Source organism: Xiphophorus maculatus, chromosome 18 (genome assembly GCF_002775205.1).
Source record: "Xiphophorus maculatus strain JP 163 A chromosome 18, X_maculatus-5.0-male, whole genome shotgun sequence".
Lineage (NCBI taxonomy): Eukaryota > Metazoa > Chordata > Actinopteri > Cyprinodontiformes > Poeciliidae > Xiphophorus > Xiphophorus maculatus.
The window spans coordinates 15,901,866-15,922,416 of record NC_036460.1 but is presented as its reverse complement, the minus strand read 5'-3'; the positions used below and the strand labels follow the sequence as shown (position 1 = coordinate 15,922,416).

At 38.4% G+C, this 20,551-nt stretch overlaps 2 protein-coding genes across 5 annotated transcripts in view; one reads left to right on the top strand and one right to left on the bottom strand.

Annotated features, from left to right (window-relative positions):
- veph1 (ventricular zone expressed PH domain containing 1) overlaps positions 1–9,203 on the top strand; it is a 65,670-nt gene extending 56,467 nt beyond the window's left edge. The window contains exons 13-15 of one of the 4 annotated variants that reach the window (XR_002754343.1): positions 1,296–1,342; positions 2,422–3,054; positions 3,678–3,765. Coding sequence is in view for 2 of the 4 variants with exons in the window: in XM_005805929.2 (XP_005805986.1) it covers positions 3,678–3,814; positions 6,725–6,778; positions 7,129–7,311 (374 nt within the window). In the remaining 2 variants the exon portion in view is untranslated. The other 3 variants (XM_005805929.2, XR_002754344.1, XM_023351313.1) reach the window with 3 other exon arrangements.
- Positions 9,204–11,464: 2,261 nt separating this feature from the next.
- ccnl1 (cyclin L1) lies at positions 11,465–20,266 on the bottom strand. The gene is made up of 10 exons (XM_005805928.3): positions 19,946–20,266; positions 19,642–19,716; positions 18,650–18,759; positions 16,819–16,939; positions 16,565–16,629; positions 14,283–14,382; positions 14,052–14,156; positions 13,338–13,588; positions 13,136–13,234; positions 11,465–13,043 (listed from the first exon to the last, which is right to left on the bottom strand). The coding sequence occupies exons 1-10, from the start codon at positions 20,186–20,188 to the stop codon at positions 12,596–12,598; spliced, it is 1,617 nt and encodes a 538-aa protein (XP_005805985.1). The 5' UTR covers positions 20,189–20,266; the 3' UTR covers positions 11,465–12,595.
- Positions 20,267–20,551: the final 285 nt, after the last annotated feature.

The window sequence follows — 20,551 nt, the reverse complement described above, 5'->3', positions numbered from 1 at the left end:
TGCTCACCATGTTCTGCTGTCTTCCCTAAATCAAGCACAGGTTTTTGAGAGAGCGCTTTCTCATTTCTTGTCATCTCACCGCCAGTCTTGGGTAAAGATGTTTCTCAGTAGGATGTTTTCACTCAAAATTTCTGAAAGGAAACCAATCTTTTCTCAAAGCTGCTGTGGAAACTTGAACCGAGTGACAGCCAGGTTGATTTTGTTGCCGTTCAAGGTCACTGAAAGTACGCACTTTCTACCTTCACGTTTTTTAAATACTCTACTTTAGTCTAATACTCCTAACAAAAGGTGAAACACCTTCCCTTCAGAAGTAGCCTAATTAATTAATATTGTAGAGTCCACATGTGTGTAATTTTAAACTTTGACCTAGATGTTTATCTGGGGCATTTAATCTTTGGTTCTGGTTTCAAACTCATTAGCATTCAATATACTATTGTACATAACTCATGTAATATCTCCTTGTTTCTCCACTCAGATACAGAAAGCACACAGTATGTTTAGATGATTGACATAATAATAAAATGATAGGCTGTGTGATTTTTATCAGTTTTTTTACTGTAGAAAACTCACAACAGTAAATTATGAGCTTAAAATCATTTAACATAATTACATAACAAGACGAAGAAGGCCTATTATGATGGATGCTGTTAAAGAGGAGGGTGGGAATACTCAGGGAAAGAACTGGATCGTCACTGATGAGTTGCTTTAAGCCTTTATAAGATCCATTGCTCTGATGTTTGATGGATGCTAATGAGAAGCCAGAAAACAGGAAGTGCCTGAGGAGATAGCAATAACTATTTCAGCCTGTCTGCTTGATCTCTCCTATAAATTGCTGCAGAAGTTGTCATATTTACAGCCCAGAAAAAATAGAAAAAATCCAGTTTGTGTAATAAACTGAGAAAGGAACATGATGTACAGATAAAGTAGACTCAAGATGCTTTAAGGTTATAGGATTTTACTTTAGTTCACTGAAGATTGACATCAATACCTCACAGAGTCCAGATGAGGGTTTGTGAGGGTTTCATTACCTGAAATGTGATTTTTGATATTGTGTGACTTGTGACTGAGATGCAGAACAAATGGTTGGATTATTTAAGTTCTTTGTTTGGTTGTGTTCAGACATTTAGAAGTAGAGGGATTGGTCATTCTTCCTGTATACAAAGTAAGCAGTTACAACTGTTAATGTGTGTTTTTATTATATTTCTGTCGGCTTAACTTACCACTTTAACAAAACAACTGTGTTGGTGCATAAGAGGAGCAAACACTCAGCTCTTCCTGGTTTGTCTCCTCAGCAGGGTGGACCAGTAAAAGACAGAGACATGTTCCAGATGCAGCGCAAATGGTTAGCGCTCAGATAAGCTGATGTCTGTTAACATGAAGTCATTATTTTTGATTGATCTTAGATCAGTTTTGTACAAAATGCAGCTAATGGTTTGTGGTGTCTGATGGTGTTGGTATACACATGATCAGCAGTTCAGAAATAAATCCACTTCCAACTTCATTTTATTGTCATGCCATTCCACTAGCATGTAGCCACCACCAGTCAAAAGTTTCAAATATCTATCAAACATTGGGTTGAAGTCAGTCAGTCTGCTATGATCTCATCGGGACTTATTTCTCTTGATGTGTGGACATTTTTTTCTGGCCTTGATCACTTCTACACCTACTATGTTTATCACCAACTAGAGCAGCAGCAGCAACCCAATGAGCAAATTGCTTGGATCTGTGGCACTTGGTGGACATGTCTGTGTCTGTGTGTACTCAGTGTAATCTGTCATGACTCCAGTGCAGAAATAAATCAGATAGTTGGTGCAAAACATGAGGGAAAAAATGTAGCATATTGAACAGCTTTTTGAATTTCCTCAGTTTATGAAGAGCACTTCAACTGCACTATTTATTAACCATGTTTCTGAGTTTGTATTATAATATCTTGCAATTATTACTCTTTGCATAATAAATGTACCTAAAAATATTTATATACATAGATATACATATGAATAATGATGACATTATAAACTAAATGCCTCTGCCTAATTGTTTTCAACTTCAAAACAAACAATGTATTTAGTGTCGGGTTGTATATATTAGTATTTATGCTGTCACACATGTGGATTTGTATTTACAAAGCTGGAGGTTAATTTGGCACAATCAATGTTTAGTCTCCTGTTAAGACACAATAACTAGTCCCTGGAAGCAAACTGGTCTGACCTAGCCAACTTCTCAGAGTCCAAGGTTTCATTGACAAACTAACTCAGTTTTTCAGAATCAATACTAAACACTCTCCAGGATTGGAGGAAACTTTCAAGTATGAATAAGCTTAATCCCACGAAACGAAGCTGACGTATTTTCTGCATTTAATCTTCAATTCTGCAATCACCCCTGATTATTATTATTTTTTCCTCTCTTCTGTGTTTATTTCAGCTGGCAAGATCGCTGCACAAAAGTTCAATCATCAGAAACTTAAGTAGACCGAAGGCACATCCTGCTCTCTAACAGAAATAATCTGCATGTTCTTTGATACAGCTTCACTTACTAAGGTTGAACAAAAGGGCACAGTCATTGTTGCAGAAAACAAAAACAACAAATCAGGGAGAAAAAAAAAGAAAATGAACTAAAGGGAATTTGGCATGTCAAACAAATGGTTTAATCAGATTGATGGGAAAGTCGGAAAAATGTCATCACTGATCCAGTTAGCAGCTGCTATAGATCAGCAGTTCTTGAAGTCTGCGCTGTGAATTGGTTTTTTCACCAGTTGGTGAGGTGAACGTCTTTCCACTATAAAAACTGCAGCAGAACCAGCATTTCCTGCAACTTATGAAAACTTATGATATTTACTTCTGACTTTAAGCTACTGGAGTATCTTTGAAGTGTACATTAATGATCGGTGTAGAGTGTGTGTGCTTGTGGATGTATAGTATGCATGCAGATTGTAGATTATATCAGAGGCTAAATATAACTGAATGCTTTCACTTATATTGTGAAAACATGCTGTTGGTCGGCTGACGTGAGCTGAGACGTTGAACGCCAAAGCAGGGGAGACGTTGCTTGCAACAGGTACTTTACTACATTCTTGTTGGGGATGGAGGAGTTCATTGATAAAGTTATCTTGGCCTTCAACAAGTTTTTTAGGATTTCATTGAATCAGAATGTAATGAAAAAATATCCACTAGTTTCATCACTCAGATATGTAGATGAAAACTGTCCCAAAGTTAAGATAGTTTAGAGCAAAGGTCATGAGAACTGATTGCTGCAACAATGAGATTAGGTAATAGTTGTCATGTGTTGTGTGGCCCAGAGTTCAACTTATTTTTTATTTTTTTATCCGCTTTTCATATATTCAGTCATATTTTCAATCTGTTTTAAGGTGCTCTAAGTACTATGAGTTGAAATGCTTGACTCTTCATGTTTAGCAAATATTTACCAAGCATCTTCATTTATTTATTATTAAAGCCTTGGTGCTTTGATTGTGGATCCATTTAAAATCACTTCAAAAAAACATTTTTGATGGGAGTTCTTGACCTTTGACTGTTTATTCCTGATAGACTCTAATGTTTGCTTTCAGTTTTTAACAGTGAAGTGAAAATAAAATATTGTTGATGTCTCTTTTTAAAACATGGGTCGTTTTTGAATCCCATTTTCTCCTAAGTCTTTTGGTCTGTGTTTGTGTGACCCTTTAGTCGTGAACCAGGAAGGACAACCTCTGATCGAAGGGAAGCTGAAGGAGAAACAGGTCCGCTGGAAGTTTATCAAGCGCTGGAAGACCCGCTATTACACCTTGGCAGGGAACCAGCTCCTCTTCCGCCGGGGCAAATCTGTACGTAGGCAGTGAAAACGTAAAAACAAAAAAGGATAAATATGTATATACACACATTCTTCCTGTTTCTTGCATCTCAGTGTTGAAACAATCAGTATTTCCCCATGTTCCATGTCATTTGAATTATTATGAAACTGTGTAACAATAAAAAATCCCACCTCTTGAAAAGTTAAGTTGTCCCTCTGGAGCATGAGGTGAATCCGGCTGAAGCAAACTTTGGCCCACTTTGGAAACTTTAGGGTGGAACATCCGAGGCATGAGTCAATGACACCTTTCTCAACTTCGATCAGATATCCTTATTCAGAAGTCGCAAACAGAAACGGAGATCTAGATTTATACACCACATTGTGCTTGACTGAGTGACTAATCCCCCATGAGGAGTGGTGGTGATTAGAAAGGGCAAAGTGGAAATGAAAATGAGCTGTTTTCTATTTAAAAAGAAAAGAAACTATCATGCCTGACCGGAAAGATCCACCAAAAAACCAGGATAGTTGATTGGCAACAGTGAACTGATTGTTTGCTATAGAATGAAATCTGATCTTATGAAATCTTTTGACTCGGCTTGTTAACAATATATCCATCCCAGTTTTCAGTTGATGCAGTCCACCATCGGAGCCATTAGTGACCCATGGGTGTCGCATGTTTACAGTCAAAATACTCAAGTTTGGCTCAAAATCATGATTCAGCATCTGTGAAACATAAGCAGAAACGGGACCGATGTTCTTTTTTTTTTCTCTTTACCTCCCACATTAAACAATAGTCTTTGTGCTGCCGTCCAGATGTTGATGGATTCTGTTTTGCAGCAGCAGCCGCACGTTGAGAGGATTGAATGCCTTTGTTCTCGGAGCTCAGCTTGCCTCTGCCAGCGTGTTCTGGAGGTGGTTGGTTTGTTGTGAAATAATTTTTCCTCAAATGAAAAGGGAAGACCTTTCTTTGCCAATTACAGCAAAATTGTGAAATCTTCTAAACATCCATGCAAAAGGGAGCTACTACAAAAAGTGAAATTAGATTTTTCAGCTTATTTAGGTTTATGATAATGACAACTTCGAACACCCATATATTTGCCTTGCAAAATAATTATTACTTCTTACAACTATACATTTCAGTGTACTTTACTGGGATTTCATGAAGTAGCTAAGATACATCAAATCTTTTTCAGTCTCTATCGAGTTAAACTTCAGAGTTGCTTCGTATTCACCTCCAATCATCATCCTCAGCTTTAAACAGATTCTGTGCTCTAGAGGAATGAAAGCATTTCCTCAGTATGGATGCCACCGTCGCTATGTTTCATCCTGCAGATGCTCTGTCCAGGGCACAGTTAGTTTTCTGACATAATTTGGACAAAACTATGTTGATAATCCCCCATAAACACCTGATTAGTGAGATATTTATGGATCTCTGCAGCTCCTCCAAAGTTATCATAGACATCTTGATCAATGCTCTTCTAAACCAACCCATCGGCTCAGTGGATGCCGCTATTGAATTAAATACTGGATCTCACTTAGGGGTATCTTATTAAATGGGGTTTGACTGCAAAGACACACCAGATGCAAAATAAATTTAAAAAAAAATAAAGAAAACCTTTATGGCAGTTATTTGTCATGTTGTGTTGGTCTAACACCTTAAGATCCCAATAAAACACATTTTTGGCTGGACTGTGACAAAATATATATTTCTAATAAGTTAAATGATTATAGAAATAAGTTTGCAAGACAAAATAATAATTATTCAGTAGTTAATGGCTGGCTAAACAGAAAGAGCTGCGCACTTATACAGAGCAATGTTTGCTGACTCTTTGCATAAAAATAAAAGTGCTGAATCGAATCCCTGGAGTTCAGCTGGACACATATCAGAGTTTTCCTCATGTTTGAAGACAGATACTATTAAACAAAGTTTAATTTCTAATCAAAAAGATGTATTTATCCTTGCACTGTAATTTGGAGCTCTGGTGAAGATTATGTTTGCTTTTTAATCAGGACCAGACAGGAACTGGAGCCAAATATCATTGGTATCAAATATCATAATTACTAAAAGGATCTTTATATTCCCTCATATGCAGAATATGCCAAAAACACAACTGTCATCGGGAGTATAAAGTTATACAGTTAGATGTATAGATTTATAGTCTTGTCATCTGTATCAGACAACCTTTTGTAATGTTTTTTTTTTTTTTTTTGTGGTAAAATATGACAGTCGTACTTTTGTTCAGTCTTTGTGAAACATATCTTTTTTTGCAGTATTTCTATGGGTTGGATGTCATGAATGTCAATTTCTGATGCTACAGGGAACCATTAGTTTTTATTATTGACACAATATGACACCAGGTAGGAGAAGGTATTTTAATATAGTTCAAACATTTTTTTTTTTGTGGTTTGCAAATGAAAAGGTCCATACATGCACCTTTGTACTCACCAATTTGTTGAAAAGTGTTGACAAGAAAAAACACCATGGAGACAAAAACAGGAAATGTCTGACCTTTATGAACGGTCAATAAGCCAAACAGAGGCCGTCATCGGATGACTAAATAAATAATGCAAAAGGTTGTTTAGCAAAAGGTTGGACTCCTGCGGTGGACTTTGCTTCATGCTGTGGTTGCAGCCACATAATTAACGATGCTGTAAGAGTACATGGTTCTGACTCCACTACACCACCCACATTTGGACTGATCAGGGGTCAGCGAGACAGACTTTTCTTTTCCTGCCCTGGAGAAAAACAAAGTGAAGTTGTTCTTCTTTGACATGGTTCATTCTGAGGTAGATTTCACTGGCAAAAATGGTTGCAAACAGCATTGTGCTTCTTTATTCAAGGGTTTCATTAGGCATTGTGATGCTAAAATCACACATGTTGTTTTTACAGAAAAAAGGTAATCTAATCTATTGAGTGGTAATGAACTCTTTGTCTTATTTACAGAAAGATGAGCTGGATGACATCCCAATAGAGCTGAGCAAAGTGCAGAGTGTCAAGGTGACTAATCCCAGAGGTTCCTTAATCCTCACTGCTCCAACTTTAGCTAACGTTTACCCTGATTGTATCAGTGTACCGCAAGTTGCAAAACATTCATCAAGTTTCTATGATTTCTTTATTAATGTAAACCTGTAAAAACATTTCTGCTAACGTTTTGTGAACCAAATTATTCCCAATAAAGGCTTTAATAGTGTAAGTAGGTGTGTTTATTCCTAAAAAACTTTTAAGCTACAAACAAATCTACGTCAAGGTAAATGATGCGAATTACAAAAGCGATAGCAGCTGCTTTGCTGAGCGTAGAGATGTTTTTCTTTTCTCTCTTCACACCTGATCTTCCGTTGTTTTCATAGGTAGTAGCTAAGAAGCGCCGGGATCGGGGTCTGCCGAGGGCCTTCGAGATCTTCACAGACAACAAGACGTACGTGCTAAAAGCCGAGGATGAGAAACACGCTGAGGAGTGGCTGCAGTGCATCAATGTAGCCGTGGCTCAGGCCAGAGAGAGGGAGAACAGAGAGGCGACCACCTACCTGTGAGAACAGAACCAGCACAGACACTGACTTTGATGGGAATCATTAGTATTCATTTCAGTTGGAGCACGTTCTTCTTCTTTTTTTGGTTTATGCATAACCAAATGGACAGAGAGGAAATAGAAACAATCACTGCTGATAACTTGAGGAAGTGGGCAAAGAGCCAAGTTGGTTGGTGTGAATTGGATCGCCTAAACAATAACGTTTCTGTCCCTTCTTGGGCCTGCAGTGCTAGCTCTGATATGTAAACTCAGAGCAGGAAGGCTATTCTCTGCAGAAATTGTCAAATTATTTTGAACAAAGACAAGCTATCTGTTCCACATGTAGACATCAATCCTGCTGACGATGGAACATTGACTTGTTTAACCCAGATTTGTTATGCAGTATTTTTAGTATGTAATATAAGAAACCAGCAAAAATAGACGGCATGTATTGCTAACTTGAAGTATTGATCCATTTTTACAGCACTGTACCTACTGTTAACCTGTGGGCAAGACCTGCTCGTATGTTACACACATTCGTCAGTGGACCACACGCAAAATACAAAATCTTTTAATATCTATAAATGACCCAGATAAAACAACATAGAAATTCTCATTTTTGCTGTATTTTACTGTGAGATAAGTAGTGGGTACAATGTAAAAAAAATTGCTTTGAAGCTGATTTAGATTTGATTATTTTATACATCTTTTTATGTCGACACATTTAACTTACGAAGAACAATGACAAATTACAAAATCGGTGGAGTCAGCTAAAGACTTAAGCTAACTTTTGTCTAACCTTCCTTTTTCCAAGATGTCAAAGTCTTTTGTGACCTATATATTTTTTTTATGTGCAACTTTTGCGTGCCTAGATGGCCTAAATAATTCTGTATCGCATATTTTCATTTCAGTTCATTTTTATCACCTACCTTTCTTCTGTTGAAGTTCTTGAAGTTTCTCATAAGAGAAGTGGCTGGAAAATACAAATGGTCCAAGTTTCTCCTTTTTAAAATCTTGTGTTGTTCTAGTAGGTTTTTTTTAATCTTTCCATAGAAGAAATATTTTGTTGCATGCATGACGCTTAAAACGTTAGAGACATCTTTCAAAAGGTCACGTCAGTGCAATATTGCATTCTAGTATGTTTATGGTTGAGACTGCTGCCCAGATAAAATTTAGTCACCTAAATTTTAAACCCTGCAGTCGTCTCTTGTATGAACACTTTGTCCCGAAATGATCAGATCTGCTTCAGCGTTCTGTACCATTCTTAGTCAAGATCAAGGTAAGCCCATTTTGGTAACCTCTGCTCCCTAAAAGTAAGGTTCAGCTGCTCTGTCTATGGATTTAGTAATGTTTGAAATTAAAAGTGGAACAATGGAGCATGAACACCTTGTCAACCATGTTGGGCTGGTTTCCAAATCCATAGGCAGCTGCTTGTTTCATTTGACCACAAAACTCTTCAAATATTGTTCTTCAAATAAAACGTTTCCAAGGCGGCTCTGTAACCTCTCTCTTGTATCCGTCAGTCCGTTCCACACGTAGTCCATTTATGTCTCATGCTGGAGAATGTATGACGCTGCTTTCCATGATTTAAAGCTCAATGAGAATACTGCTGTAGTTTAAACAAACACTGTGAAGATGATTCATACAGGTTATCTGAATGTTTCAAATAATGTCCTTCAGCCTTTAGGAACATGAATCATATATATTTTTTCTTCCTTTTTGATGTTTGATTAAATTTGATTTTGATGAAAGGTCAGTATTTATTATGTGTTTTTAAGGCCTCAAACAATGAATGACAGATGAAATGTTGTCTCCTCCTCTGTCTTATTGTTCTTTTCCTGGTTTTATAACGATTACATTCAAATGAATGCATACAAATGAATGACGTGTTGTATTGACAATAAAACAGTATTGTTTTGTGGGAGTAATCCTTGTCTTGTGCAAGCCCTGACATTGGGCTTCTCATAAGGGCTTATTTTTGGGCACTTGAAATAAAAATCGGGGGAAAAATATGATGGTTGTGTATTCTAATGAAATTAGAAATGTAGAGATTTTTAAGAAAAAACTAATGCTGAAAAATATTTTAGAAGACTAGACAAAATCTAAAGCCAAATGACCAAATAGAGAATTGATTTACATTCAACATTATTTACATGGAGCACATTCTAGACTCAGTATTAAGAACAGAGTCAACTTTGAAGTCAAAGTGGGAAGTGTGCAAACTCCACTCAGGTTTGTCCCACACCAACAGCAGCAGTTTGCACAGTGGAAAATGAGTAACGTGGGTCGGTCTGATTAACAAGCTCCCATTGTGTTCCCATTCAAACTGGTTTGTCGTAAAGAAAAAGCAAAGCAAAGACAGACCAACTCAAGCAGATGACTCAGTGAGATGGAAGCAGATAATGGAACAACTGGCAGTGATTGATGACTAAACGTTTTACAGCTGCAAGCAATTTGGAATAAAACTTTTTCTAAAAAGCATCTCCTTCTTTTAAACTAGTGTTGACGTTGACAGTGAAACATGTCGCCCTTCCTTTAGTGTATAGCTTGACCTTGAGAATAAGATCAGTGTTTATGTGAATACTCTCAATCATAGATTATTACTTCGGTCACAAGACGACCAGACAGGTACTTGACATCATGTTAGCGCCTAACATGATGTCAGATTTAGGGAAACTGAACAAATCTCTTGGCTCCTTTTTTTTGCGGTGGATTTGGAGAGATGCATGAATTTATGTCCATTTTGTTCCTTGACTGAGCATTTTTATAGCTGCAGTGACACGTGAGTAATATGAGATTCTGATCTCAACAGGCTTGATGATATCATGGAAAAGTTCTCTGTTATTAGAAAGAAAAGTTTCTAATAACAGAAACTTTATTAGTTTCTGTTATTAGAGGTTCCAAAACCTCTAGACACTGCTGTGAGATTTCTGTATTTCTGAAAACATCCATTTAACAATTTTTTGTGCAGCTCAGTGGTTTTGTTTCCTCTCTCCACACAGTAAAACATAAAATACAATATCTCATTAAATTGGAGATAAAGTTCACTTGTCAAATTACCTCAAGAGGAGAGACTCATAGTGATCGATTACGCACAGTGATATGTTTCAAGTTTTGATCATTAGAGCTTAGAGCTATTGAAACCCAAAATCAGAGTCTCTAAAGGTTTGAATGTCACAAAAAAAACTATAAAAAAGGAGGTTTTAAGGCAAAACACATTCAAGGGTTTGGTGGACTGTCCCATTGGCTTGGACTGCAGCTGGAGTTGGTGCTTTAGCAGCCACCACACACAGACGTATCCAGGATGTTGACTTTGCTTGAGGTCCAGTGATTTGGGTAGCAATAAAATCTGCTGATGTAGGTGCAGTGTGATTTTACTACCAGGAAATTTGAGAACACATCATGTTTTACTCTATGGATTATTATCAAGAGGAGGATGAGAGACAGAACATCCAACGATGAAGACTACTCTCAAAGCAATCTGGTCTTCGTTAACATCTCAGCAGAGCCACAGGTTTATCACGTCCGTGCTCCACAGCACTGATGCAGTAACTCATGTAAAAGGAGCCCCACCAAGTACTATCTGCACATACTGACATCATTTTCAGGATGTCAAAATTTCTGTTGAAAGTCCTTTTTTTTTTATTGATGTTATATAATTTTTAAGTTTTCTCTGACTGAATGTTTTGCTTTTATTAACCATACAAAAATATACCCCTTGCATGCATTCCTCTGTAATTAATCAAGTTTCACTTTTGAATTAAGGTAATCAATCGATTTTGACGTAGCTGTCAATGTCTCCCAGGTCAACATTTAGGTCAGACTGACAGGTAAATTGCAACTCATCGTAAATTTTAGTTTTAGCTTTCTGTAGTCAGATTTCACTCTGTTGGAGATACTAGAATCATCTAATATAATTTGCACTACATAATCTTAACATGAGGAAACAAAGTCACTTTTCCTTTTCAAAATTGATGCTATTGAAACATGCAAAGAACGTAGCTAATCTGAAACTACACCGCCCTCTGGTGGGCGATATTAGTGGAACATATATGACTTTAGTCATTTCACAAAGCCAAAACTGTATTTAAAATTAGTCTCATTTTACATTACATCACCAAATTTTATTTAAACTATGCAGGGATTTTTATATTTTAAAAAAATTGACATTGCCAGTGTCAATTTGTTCATAACAGTTCTTTATTAAGCACTAACCCAACAAAAAGACCATTGGTCAGTGGCATTCCTCATTTATTAATGAATAAAAATTGGACATGAAGACATGCACACTAAAAACCAGTGCAACAAACTGACAACCCTAAAATATATTTTAATTGTCTGCTTTTCCTGCTTGGAAAGAGCAAGAAAAATGAAAGTCACCAGTATTTTTTTTAGACAAATCTTTCCAATAAAAAAACATTTAAAAAAAAAACAAAAAACAAAAAAACTGCCCACTAGTCCTGCAATGTGCAAACTTATTGATCTTTCCTAAATAACATTTACTTTACATTTACTCATTCAATCCCTCCACTGAACAGGTCGCTTCTATAAATCAAAGCGTTCACATTCCGTCAGTGGATATCAAAGCTTTACACTGTAAATAAATTTATTTTTTTTCTCCAAAAATTTGTAACTTTACATATAAAACTAAAAACAAGATTAGGGTTAGGTAGTCGGGCAGGGGTGCACTCGTTGGTGAGACAAGAGGAAAACACAGGCAGATAAAGAGGCCGGAGGCTGAGGTCACGCTGCTGCCCTCATCTACATGGAGTCCCTTCCAGCAGGTCAACCAACAATCATCACTTCATGCTGGAGTTCACTGCTGCACTTTCCACATGACAGGCTGACTCTGACAGAGTTAAGTACTCAGGATATCTGTCCATGCAGATGCTGCATTTAGGACCCAGACAGGTTAAGAATTTTTGGAATTCGGACCAGAAGAAACGTCATCAATGGTTTCTTTATAGCTTTGTTGAATTCAAATGAAAAAAAAAATAAAAAAGCTGAACGCAGAAACATGACTTATTTGTTAAAGGATGTAATATTTCAAAACTTCAAATTTGACATGTTCTCCCAGTCACGGTACACTTGTTTAACTGCATCATTTGGCGACAGTTTCCCTCCCACCGAAGAATTTTAATGCAACAAACCGTAACCTTTCGATTATTGGGTTTACAATTTGCAAATATTCTATTTCCTGACATGGATATTAAATTAACATTACCATAATTAAGAGAATGTGTCCAACTCGTTTGATTTGTGTCAAACATTGGTGACCATCAGCCCCAGGGCTCGTCTCCATGTGTCTCTCAGCGCCGGTGGCGGCTGTGTCCTGAGTGTCCGCCACTGCCATGGTGTTTGCTCTTGTGGCTGCGATCCCTGTCCCTTTCGTAGGACCGAGACCTCTCCCTCCGGTCGCGATGTCCGCTTCCCCGCTCATGTTTGTGTTTCTTTGAAGAGAAATCAAAAGAGCGGTCTCTCTCTCTGTCCCGTTCCCGCTCTCTGTCTCTGTCCGCTTTGACTGGAGTGTGGGAACGAGACCGGGTGCGCTTCCTCTTGTGACCAGAACCACCGCCCCCGCTGTTGCTGTGACGCCCGCTGAGTTTGGAGTCGCTGTTGCCGTGGTGACTGGACTTCGACTTGAGATGAGGGAGAAGGGGTGAGGGCGGGTGTCGATGAGGCAACGGGCTGCGACTGTGAGAGCGCGAGCGTGACCGAGAGCTGTACGTCCCTGAGCGACTGCGTCTGCTGTTGTAACTGGAAGCATAAAAACATGTAAGAATTTATCTACACAACTTACATGTGTGGACATGAACAAGAATGGTTGTGAAGACCGAAATAAAACTTACTGTCTGCGATGAGAGGGAGATCTGGACCGTGATCGTGTTCTTGAACGGGAACGACTTCCACTCCTACTGGTCCTGCCGATCTTTACCTCCTTCCTCAGCCTGCAGAGCAAACAGATTGATCAGTAAAAGCAAAAATATATCACTAAATGAAGTAAACATAGAAATATTAACACCCTTGGCATAAACCTGTTGGGTTTCTTACCCATTATGTGGACTCTTGTTGACCTGAGTGCGGCTGTCGGGTTCCTTCTTTACTGGTTTCATAGTCTGGGGGTTTGGGGATTTCTCCTCCACCTTCACCACGGGGGAGCAAGGCTTGGAGGCCGGAGAGAAGCCGCCTATGCCAGAGAGCGCCGGCGTTCCATCTGGGTTCAGGCCCTTCGCCTTCAGCTTGGCCTCTGCTAAGAACACCTTCCGTCGCTCCACCTCCTTCTCAAGCTGTTCATAATTGGGCTAAGAAGGAAACAGTTCAATTTACTAAAAGCCAAAATGTCAAATTGCAGCATTCTTCACACTATACATCATGAAATGTTTAGTGATTTTTTTTAGGCCTGTTTCCACAAAGGTATGGATTCAGGGGATGGGAGAGAAAATGAAGGGGAAAAAATTAATGGATGAATGAATAATGGGGATGGATGGACAGCATTCAGACAGTAAAAAACTGCCTAAAAAAAGAATCTTGTACAGGAACCCTGCAAGACTTTAGAGCAGTGATTTCTGCCATCTGTAGCCATGTCTCTTTAAACTGCTTTGGTTTCTGCATGGGTTTTTCTGCACGGATTGTAATAGCATACGTCAAACTTTATTTCAATTAAATAAACACAGATTTAAGGAGACATTTGCAGCAATATCCTAAAAGGTTCTTGTAGTTCAAAATGAACCACCGGATTATCATAACACATTTCACAATAGTTACCTTCTTCCTGGTGTACAGTTTCAGAGTAGTAATGCAGATTTCTTTAATCTCCTCTTCAGTAGCTCCAAAAAGTAGATACCAATGCGGTCTGGTTGGCAGGGGAATCTGGGAAAACATGCGCACAGTTCTATAAACCTTCGCACCGAGCTGTGAATTATTCATCATGTCTGTGATGGAGTTTGGAGTAAAAGCAGGGTGAAGGAGCTGCTTTTAGATCGCATGTTGTCTCACCTGCAGAGCTCGGGCAGCGAGGTACATACAGGCACAGGCGATGGTTTCAGGCTGGAACCTCACAAACACGTTTGTCCTCAAGCTGTCATTCATGTAGTTCCTAAAGGGACAAACAGAACACACAGACAAAAACATAGCATCGTCGCTACACAAACCAAACTGTCAACCAATCATGCAGCACCAAACTTCGTACTAAATATCAATTTGCAACATTTATCTCTACTGCCAATATATAATCAGATTTTTTTTTATATATATATACAAATCTGTAAAATTTATAAACTCTAGAATCTGCAGTTCAAGCATGACTAGATGCAAGTATTTCAGCAGACTTGCACAATGCAATTGTATCTCACTGATGCCATATAAAAATAATTACCCTGACGCAGTAGCACAGAAGATACATTTTTACTTTAGTTTTAAAATAACTGACAATATTCAATTACGATCTCTTTATTGTTGCGTTTAACTTTGTCCGTTTCTCTCCAGGGCATCCGTGGAGCTGCTGCATGTCACAGAAAGAATGAAGACAAGACTGATGACCATCCAAGAAATTTTTACTTTCCAGGGTGTTTGATGATGACGGAGACAAACACATGCTCTCTAAGAAGGGAGACATGCAAAGACAATGAAGAAAAAAAAAAAAAAAAAAAAGTAAAGCTAGTTTCACTTTCAGATGGTTGGATCTGAAAGAAAAAAGCATGGTGTGTGCATGGAGGCATGCGGGGGATAACTTATGATTCAGAAGCGCTGTGATGTACTCAAATGAGGAGACTAAGTTTTTCACCATCATGTTGGTTTATGTGGATTTAGGGTGCATTGTTAAAACCATGTCTTGCTTCAGTGAATGATTTCAAGCAAAGAACTGAAATGAACTCCTATAGGTGATAACCGCCGGCATCCACTTCACTTTGTGGAAATACACTGGATATGTATTTGAAATCTCTGCAAAATGCACCATGTGCCAAGAGTTTGTCTAGAACAATGATTTGGGATATGGAAGAGTCGGCACTGCTTGGAATGTGAATTAGGCTTACTAATGATGGAATTAGGTGGGAACTTTTAATGAAAAATGATAGAAAAATCTTTCAGTAATCCTAATCTAACCAAATGAAACCACAAAGAAACTATACCTCAACTAATTGCGAGTCGATATGACTGTGAAGCTCTTATATTATGAGCATCAAAATGATGTCCTTTTTTCTAAGTTATATAAAACTAGCTCTTCCATAAGTGGTCAAACCTTTCCTTCCTTCAAACCTGCCTTTAAAAACCGACCAGTGTGAAAATACTTTTAGCACTACTACAGAAAACGCCTGGCCGTTCGATTCTGTTTGCTGCGAGGATGAGACGGGTCCTTGAAGCCAAAACCCGAGAACCGGATCAGCCTGTAAAACAGACACATGTCTGGACACCATGTCAGTGGGGGACAAGACACAGTATTCTACTGGTAAATGTAACAAACAGGCAGGTAATGTGGCCAATAGAAACAAAATTCTGTTCTGACTGAGTTTACTTCATTTCTAAATGCAAGTAAACTAGAACAAGATAACCTATCTGTAACTACTTGGAAAGAGAGCTATTACACTTGAGAATCTGTGTAGCAAGACCAAAAAATACAAATCCTTTTGGACACCCAAGAGAAAACAAGACGATGCTGGCTGTTGGGAAAGGCCCGCCCGCCCCCTTCAGTGAATCTTGCACTGGGACTGGCTGTCAGGAGAGGGGCAGCCAGCCAAAAGGGGGAGCTTCCTGAGGTCATGTGGTTGGAGGAGGCAGAGTTCAGAGGTTCTTTATGTGACTTACCAGCATGGACTACCCTTTAATCAAAGAGTAGAGAGAAAGGACAAAGTTAAACCAAGTTCCCTGGGCACTGGGAAATAAACACTCTCACATGTAAGGGCAGATTAGAAAGTGAGGCAATTAGCACGTTTTCAGTACAAGAACTTGCTAAACCTCCCAAAATGAGCAAATCACATAAGAATAAATAGAAAATAACAGTTGGAAGAATTTAATGGAAGTGATGAAGTGTAACTCTCAGACCTGGGCAAAACTAACATCGAAAGTGATTCAAATGTGAAACTCTTCAACATGAGGACTTTAATATAATTTTACTGGCATGTGGGGCTGTTCAGATGAGGGGCATCTGAATACGACAGAAATTTCAACCATTTGAAAGTAATTCAGCTCCACCTTAAGCCCAGGTCTGCCAGCACTTCTTACAGTTCTGACTAATGTTGCTGCTGTGAGGAAGTTGGTTAAGGATCTGTACATGAACTTACCAGGCCGTTTGGACTAGTGTCTGGTTCTTCTCACATTCCAGGAACTGAAGGTACATAACGACGATCTGGAATCACATATAGATTATGTGTTAACAGAACAATCTGCTGCTCAAACACAAAACTGAGAAAATGTAAATAGTCTATTGCAGTTCTTACATCTACCATAAGTGAAAAATTAAAAACAGAAGCGGTCTACCTGAATGAAAACAAATTTCCCCAACATTGCATAAAAATAATCTTGCTTTTAAACTCACCTTGTGCGGATGCTTGACATGCACACAGAAGCCCAACTCCTTCAAGATTCGACGTTCCGCTTTGATGACTTGGTTTTTGGTATTTATGTAGTTCTGATCAAGTATCAATGGACTTGGAGTCCTATTTCATAAAAAATTCAAAATCAAACAGTGGTTCCCCTTTCACTATAATGTATGAAGGAGAAAGTGCCCTTTTGAATTCTTGCACTTTTTTTCCCCCTTGCCAACCAACTTTAAGCAACAAGTTACACTGTTTGCATGCCTAACAGTGAGCTGGGGTCTTGTGGACTCTTGTGGTTCCAGTGAAAGCTTGGAGGATTGTCCCTGACATGATCATCCCAAACCATCGCTTCAACAGAAATATCAACTTCAACTATAATCAGTGATTTTAAGGCAGAAAAACATTTCCAAACTAGAACTAGAATCTCAAAAAAAGAAAATCTACCAACCAGTCTATTAGAAATACTCCTTGCTAATAAATGTTCACTAATGTGTATTGGACAACCCAAGCTAAAGGATTCATCAGTTCTATATTTATTAAAACACAGATATAGAAGTGATGGAAACATACTAAGATCTTATTTTAAGCAAAAACTGTAAAAAGAAAAATGGGTGTATTCTGATTTAAACAGATATACTTGAGATATACTCTCCTCAATTTCTAATGTCACAAAAATTGCTATAAAATGACTCCTGAAATTTAAATTATCAGTAAAGCAACAGACCCCTCCAACGTGCCATCAAAAACTACTTTTCATATTTTCATAAGGACGTTTTGATGTGACAGAAAAAAAAAAAAACAACAGAAAACTAATGCTACACTCAGACATGCAAGGCAAAATATATTCAGAAAATTTTAATCTATTAAACCAAATAAAGATGAGCATTAAAAAGTAGCGCTAGGAGTCTCTCAATTACTGTTGCCTCTTACGGATTTGAAATTATAGTGGGAAAGAAAAAAATAATTAAAGTCATTGAACTGCATGCACTTTAAGGCAAAAAAGAGACTAGCATGGATTCCAAGGGATCAGTTAAAAACAAGGAGATATTTCTGTAGAAGCCATGGGTTATAGAAGATGAATGAACTTTTGTTTTTTTGGACAATCAAAAATGCATGGTGAGAAGCGGTCAGAGAAGAAATCTACATTACCCCATGGTCCACAGCTTGACGGACAGAACCCCCAAGCTTAAGACTGAACCACAGGAGTCCTCAAGGTGCCCCACGGGCCAAGGACCTTCGGCCAACCTGCCATCCCCGATCCCAGTGCCCCGCGGTGGCTCAGACCATGGTAGTCTCCCACAGGTGGGGGCGGGATGGGCCTCGGGGGACGACAGAGACCCCCTCGCATCATGGTTGTCATGCCGACTGCTTCATCTTACGTACCATTCCACATCACCCAGGATTTGGTAAATGTAGCTGGTCGCTGTTAGTTGGTTGCAAGGGAAAAAAGAAGCCAAGTTAATGCCAAGGACTAGAATCGTGACATAAAGAAATGAGGCAAAGTACAAATGCCTCATCCTTTACAAAGCCAAATGTGTGTTTTTTTTTCTTTTTCAACTTTTGTTCTTAATTTTTTCATTTTCCATTTATCAACTTCAAAGGTCAAACTGATGTTACATGTAGACAATAACAGTTTGAAACTACCAGTGAGGCTGGAACTGAAAAGATTTAAGATGGTTTAGAGTGCATGGATAAACAGAAGGGCACTTTCACATTAAAAACAAATTGTGTAGACGACATTCTACACCAAATAAATGCAGTGCAACATATTGACCATGTAACAAAAAGCTGAATCTACAAAAATGGTTAAGATTTCTGGCTGATACTTACTTTTTGCCTCTTAGCTGTCTGAGGTGATGAAAAACATTGATGACATCTCGTATTCGCCGTGGTGCTTCTTCAATCTTAGACGCCAAGTTGATACAAGCCATAGCAACAATCTGAAAGACAATAATGAAGCACAAAGATTGGAAGGAAAATAAATCTACTTTCATGATGCAACTTGTGAAGGTGTTTCAGAGACAGCTTCAGAACATGTTCAGATTGTAACTGAAGTAAGTTCTAACTTATTTACTTAAGGTAATTTTTTCTTTTAATAATTGATTTGTCAATCAAAGTTGAGCAAATTCCATAATTAGAAATTGAGAATATTTAGTTGGCAGCCCCTAATGATATTTATGCAGTTTATAAATAGCTTGACCAACATATAAATAGGTAACATTATCATGTATTACTAAACCTATTTTGGACTCTTTCACCTGATTTAACAATGTGCTTATCAGCATGAATGAGAACAATATAAATTAACTGATGTCCATTTTCTGCATAATGAGTTTAAATGCCTAGTTGGTGCTTAACATCTATGTATCAACACTAAGCAGAATGTCTGCCAGAAAGATGGAACAGGCTCTATATCTGAATGGGTTATAACATGTTAACAAAATGTGGTCAGAAAATCAACTTTGAAGCCTTAATGATGGCCACTAACTATTCTATTTTCAATATGTTAAAATCGGCGCTATGTTTGACTCAGATTTAGCCGTCGTGCAGTAACTAGTGTGCTACTACATATCGGTACCTTACACTTTTTAACTAATATTTCAGATTAATATAAAAATAACGAGCCTAAATATTAACGTCAAATATATGAACTGAGCCCATTTATTTAAAACTTTCAGATTCGCTTTTCAGTCCTCATCTACAAGTATATTTCCGCTGTGCATTTCAAAAACCTTAAACAATATGGCTGCCGCTGAACGTCACTATAACGTTCAGTTGTCAACTCGGGAGGTTGAAGAACCCAGCTAATTGAATGAACTTACCTCGAAACTGTGTTTGACGAAGGATTTGGAGTAGAAGAAACGATGGAAAAGGACCTGTCCCGTTGCCATGGCCACCTGCGAGAAAAACATAGGCCATGTTATTAATACCAGGTCTTATGTAAACCTTCCTAACCTTGCACAATGGCCTGCCGCCATTTTAATTCCACCACGCCAACGTCAAAAGGCTAAAGTTAGCAAGCTAAAAACTAGGCCGCACCTTTTTAAAAAAAATGTCTCACTTCACATACATAACTTTCATAAAAACATCCACTTAGTGGACTTAAATGTACATATATATTTGTACCTGGGGTAACCGGAGAAGAATACCCGCCGACTGAATCAGTTCACAGCCGAGGATACGGAGGTCGGTCTCGGTGTTCAGGTCGAGGCCGTCGAGCATAGACGGAGTTGGCGATAGCCTTTCCTCCGGTATCACCGAGTTGTCTATCGTGAGGTACACTTCCGAGTACACTTTGTCACCGATGAGAATGCCATCGTTGTTAGATGCGTTAGACGATACAGAAAGAGGACCTGCGGCCATCTTCATCGGACACTCGGCTGTTAGCGGCTCACGCAGCCTTGACAAACACCACGGATGAGGAGAAACGAGACTGTGACAAAGCACTGTACGTCAGCGCCCTGTGGCGACGCAAACGTCTGTGCACATCCGCGATGGAAGAAAATAGTTTCTCAAAGCTTAAGTGTCACTAACCCACAACTACTCCTAAACTTAAGTGGCGAAATATAAACAAGAAATCAAATTAAAAATAAATGCATTTAACAACGTCCTAGAATTCATTTCTCCTCATCAGTTCTGCTAATTTGAAACAACTGAAGTCATTACATGACGTAGGTTTGAATATAATGAAATTATGCAGACTTAATCGGCAGGCGCCCTTGTTTGAACAAA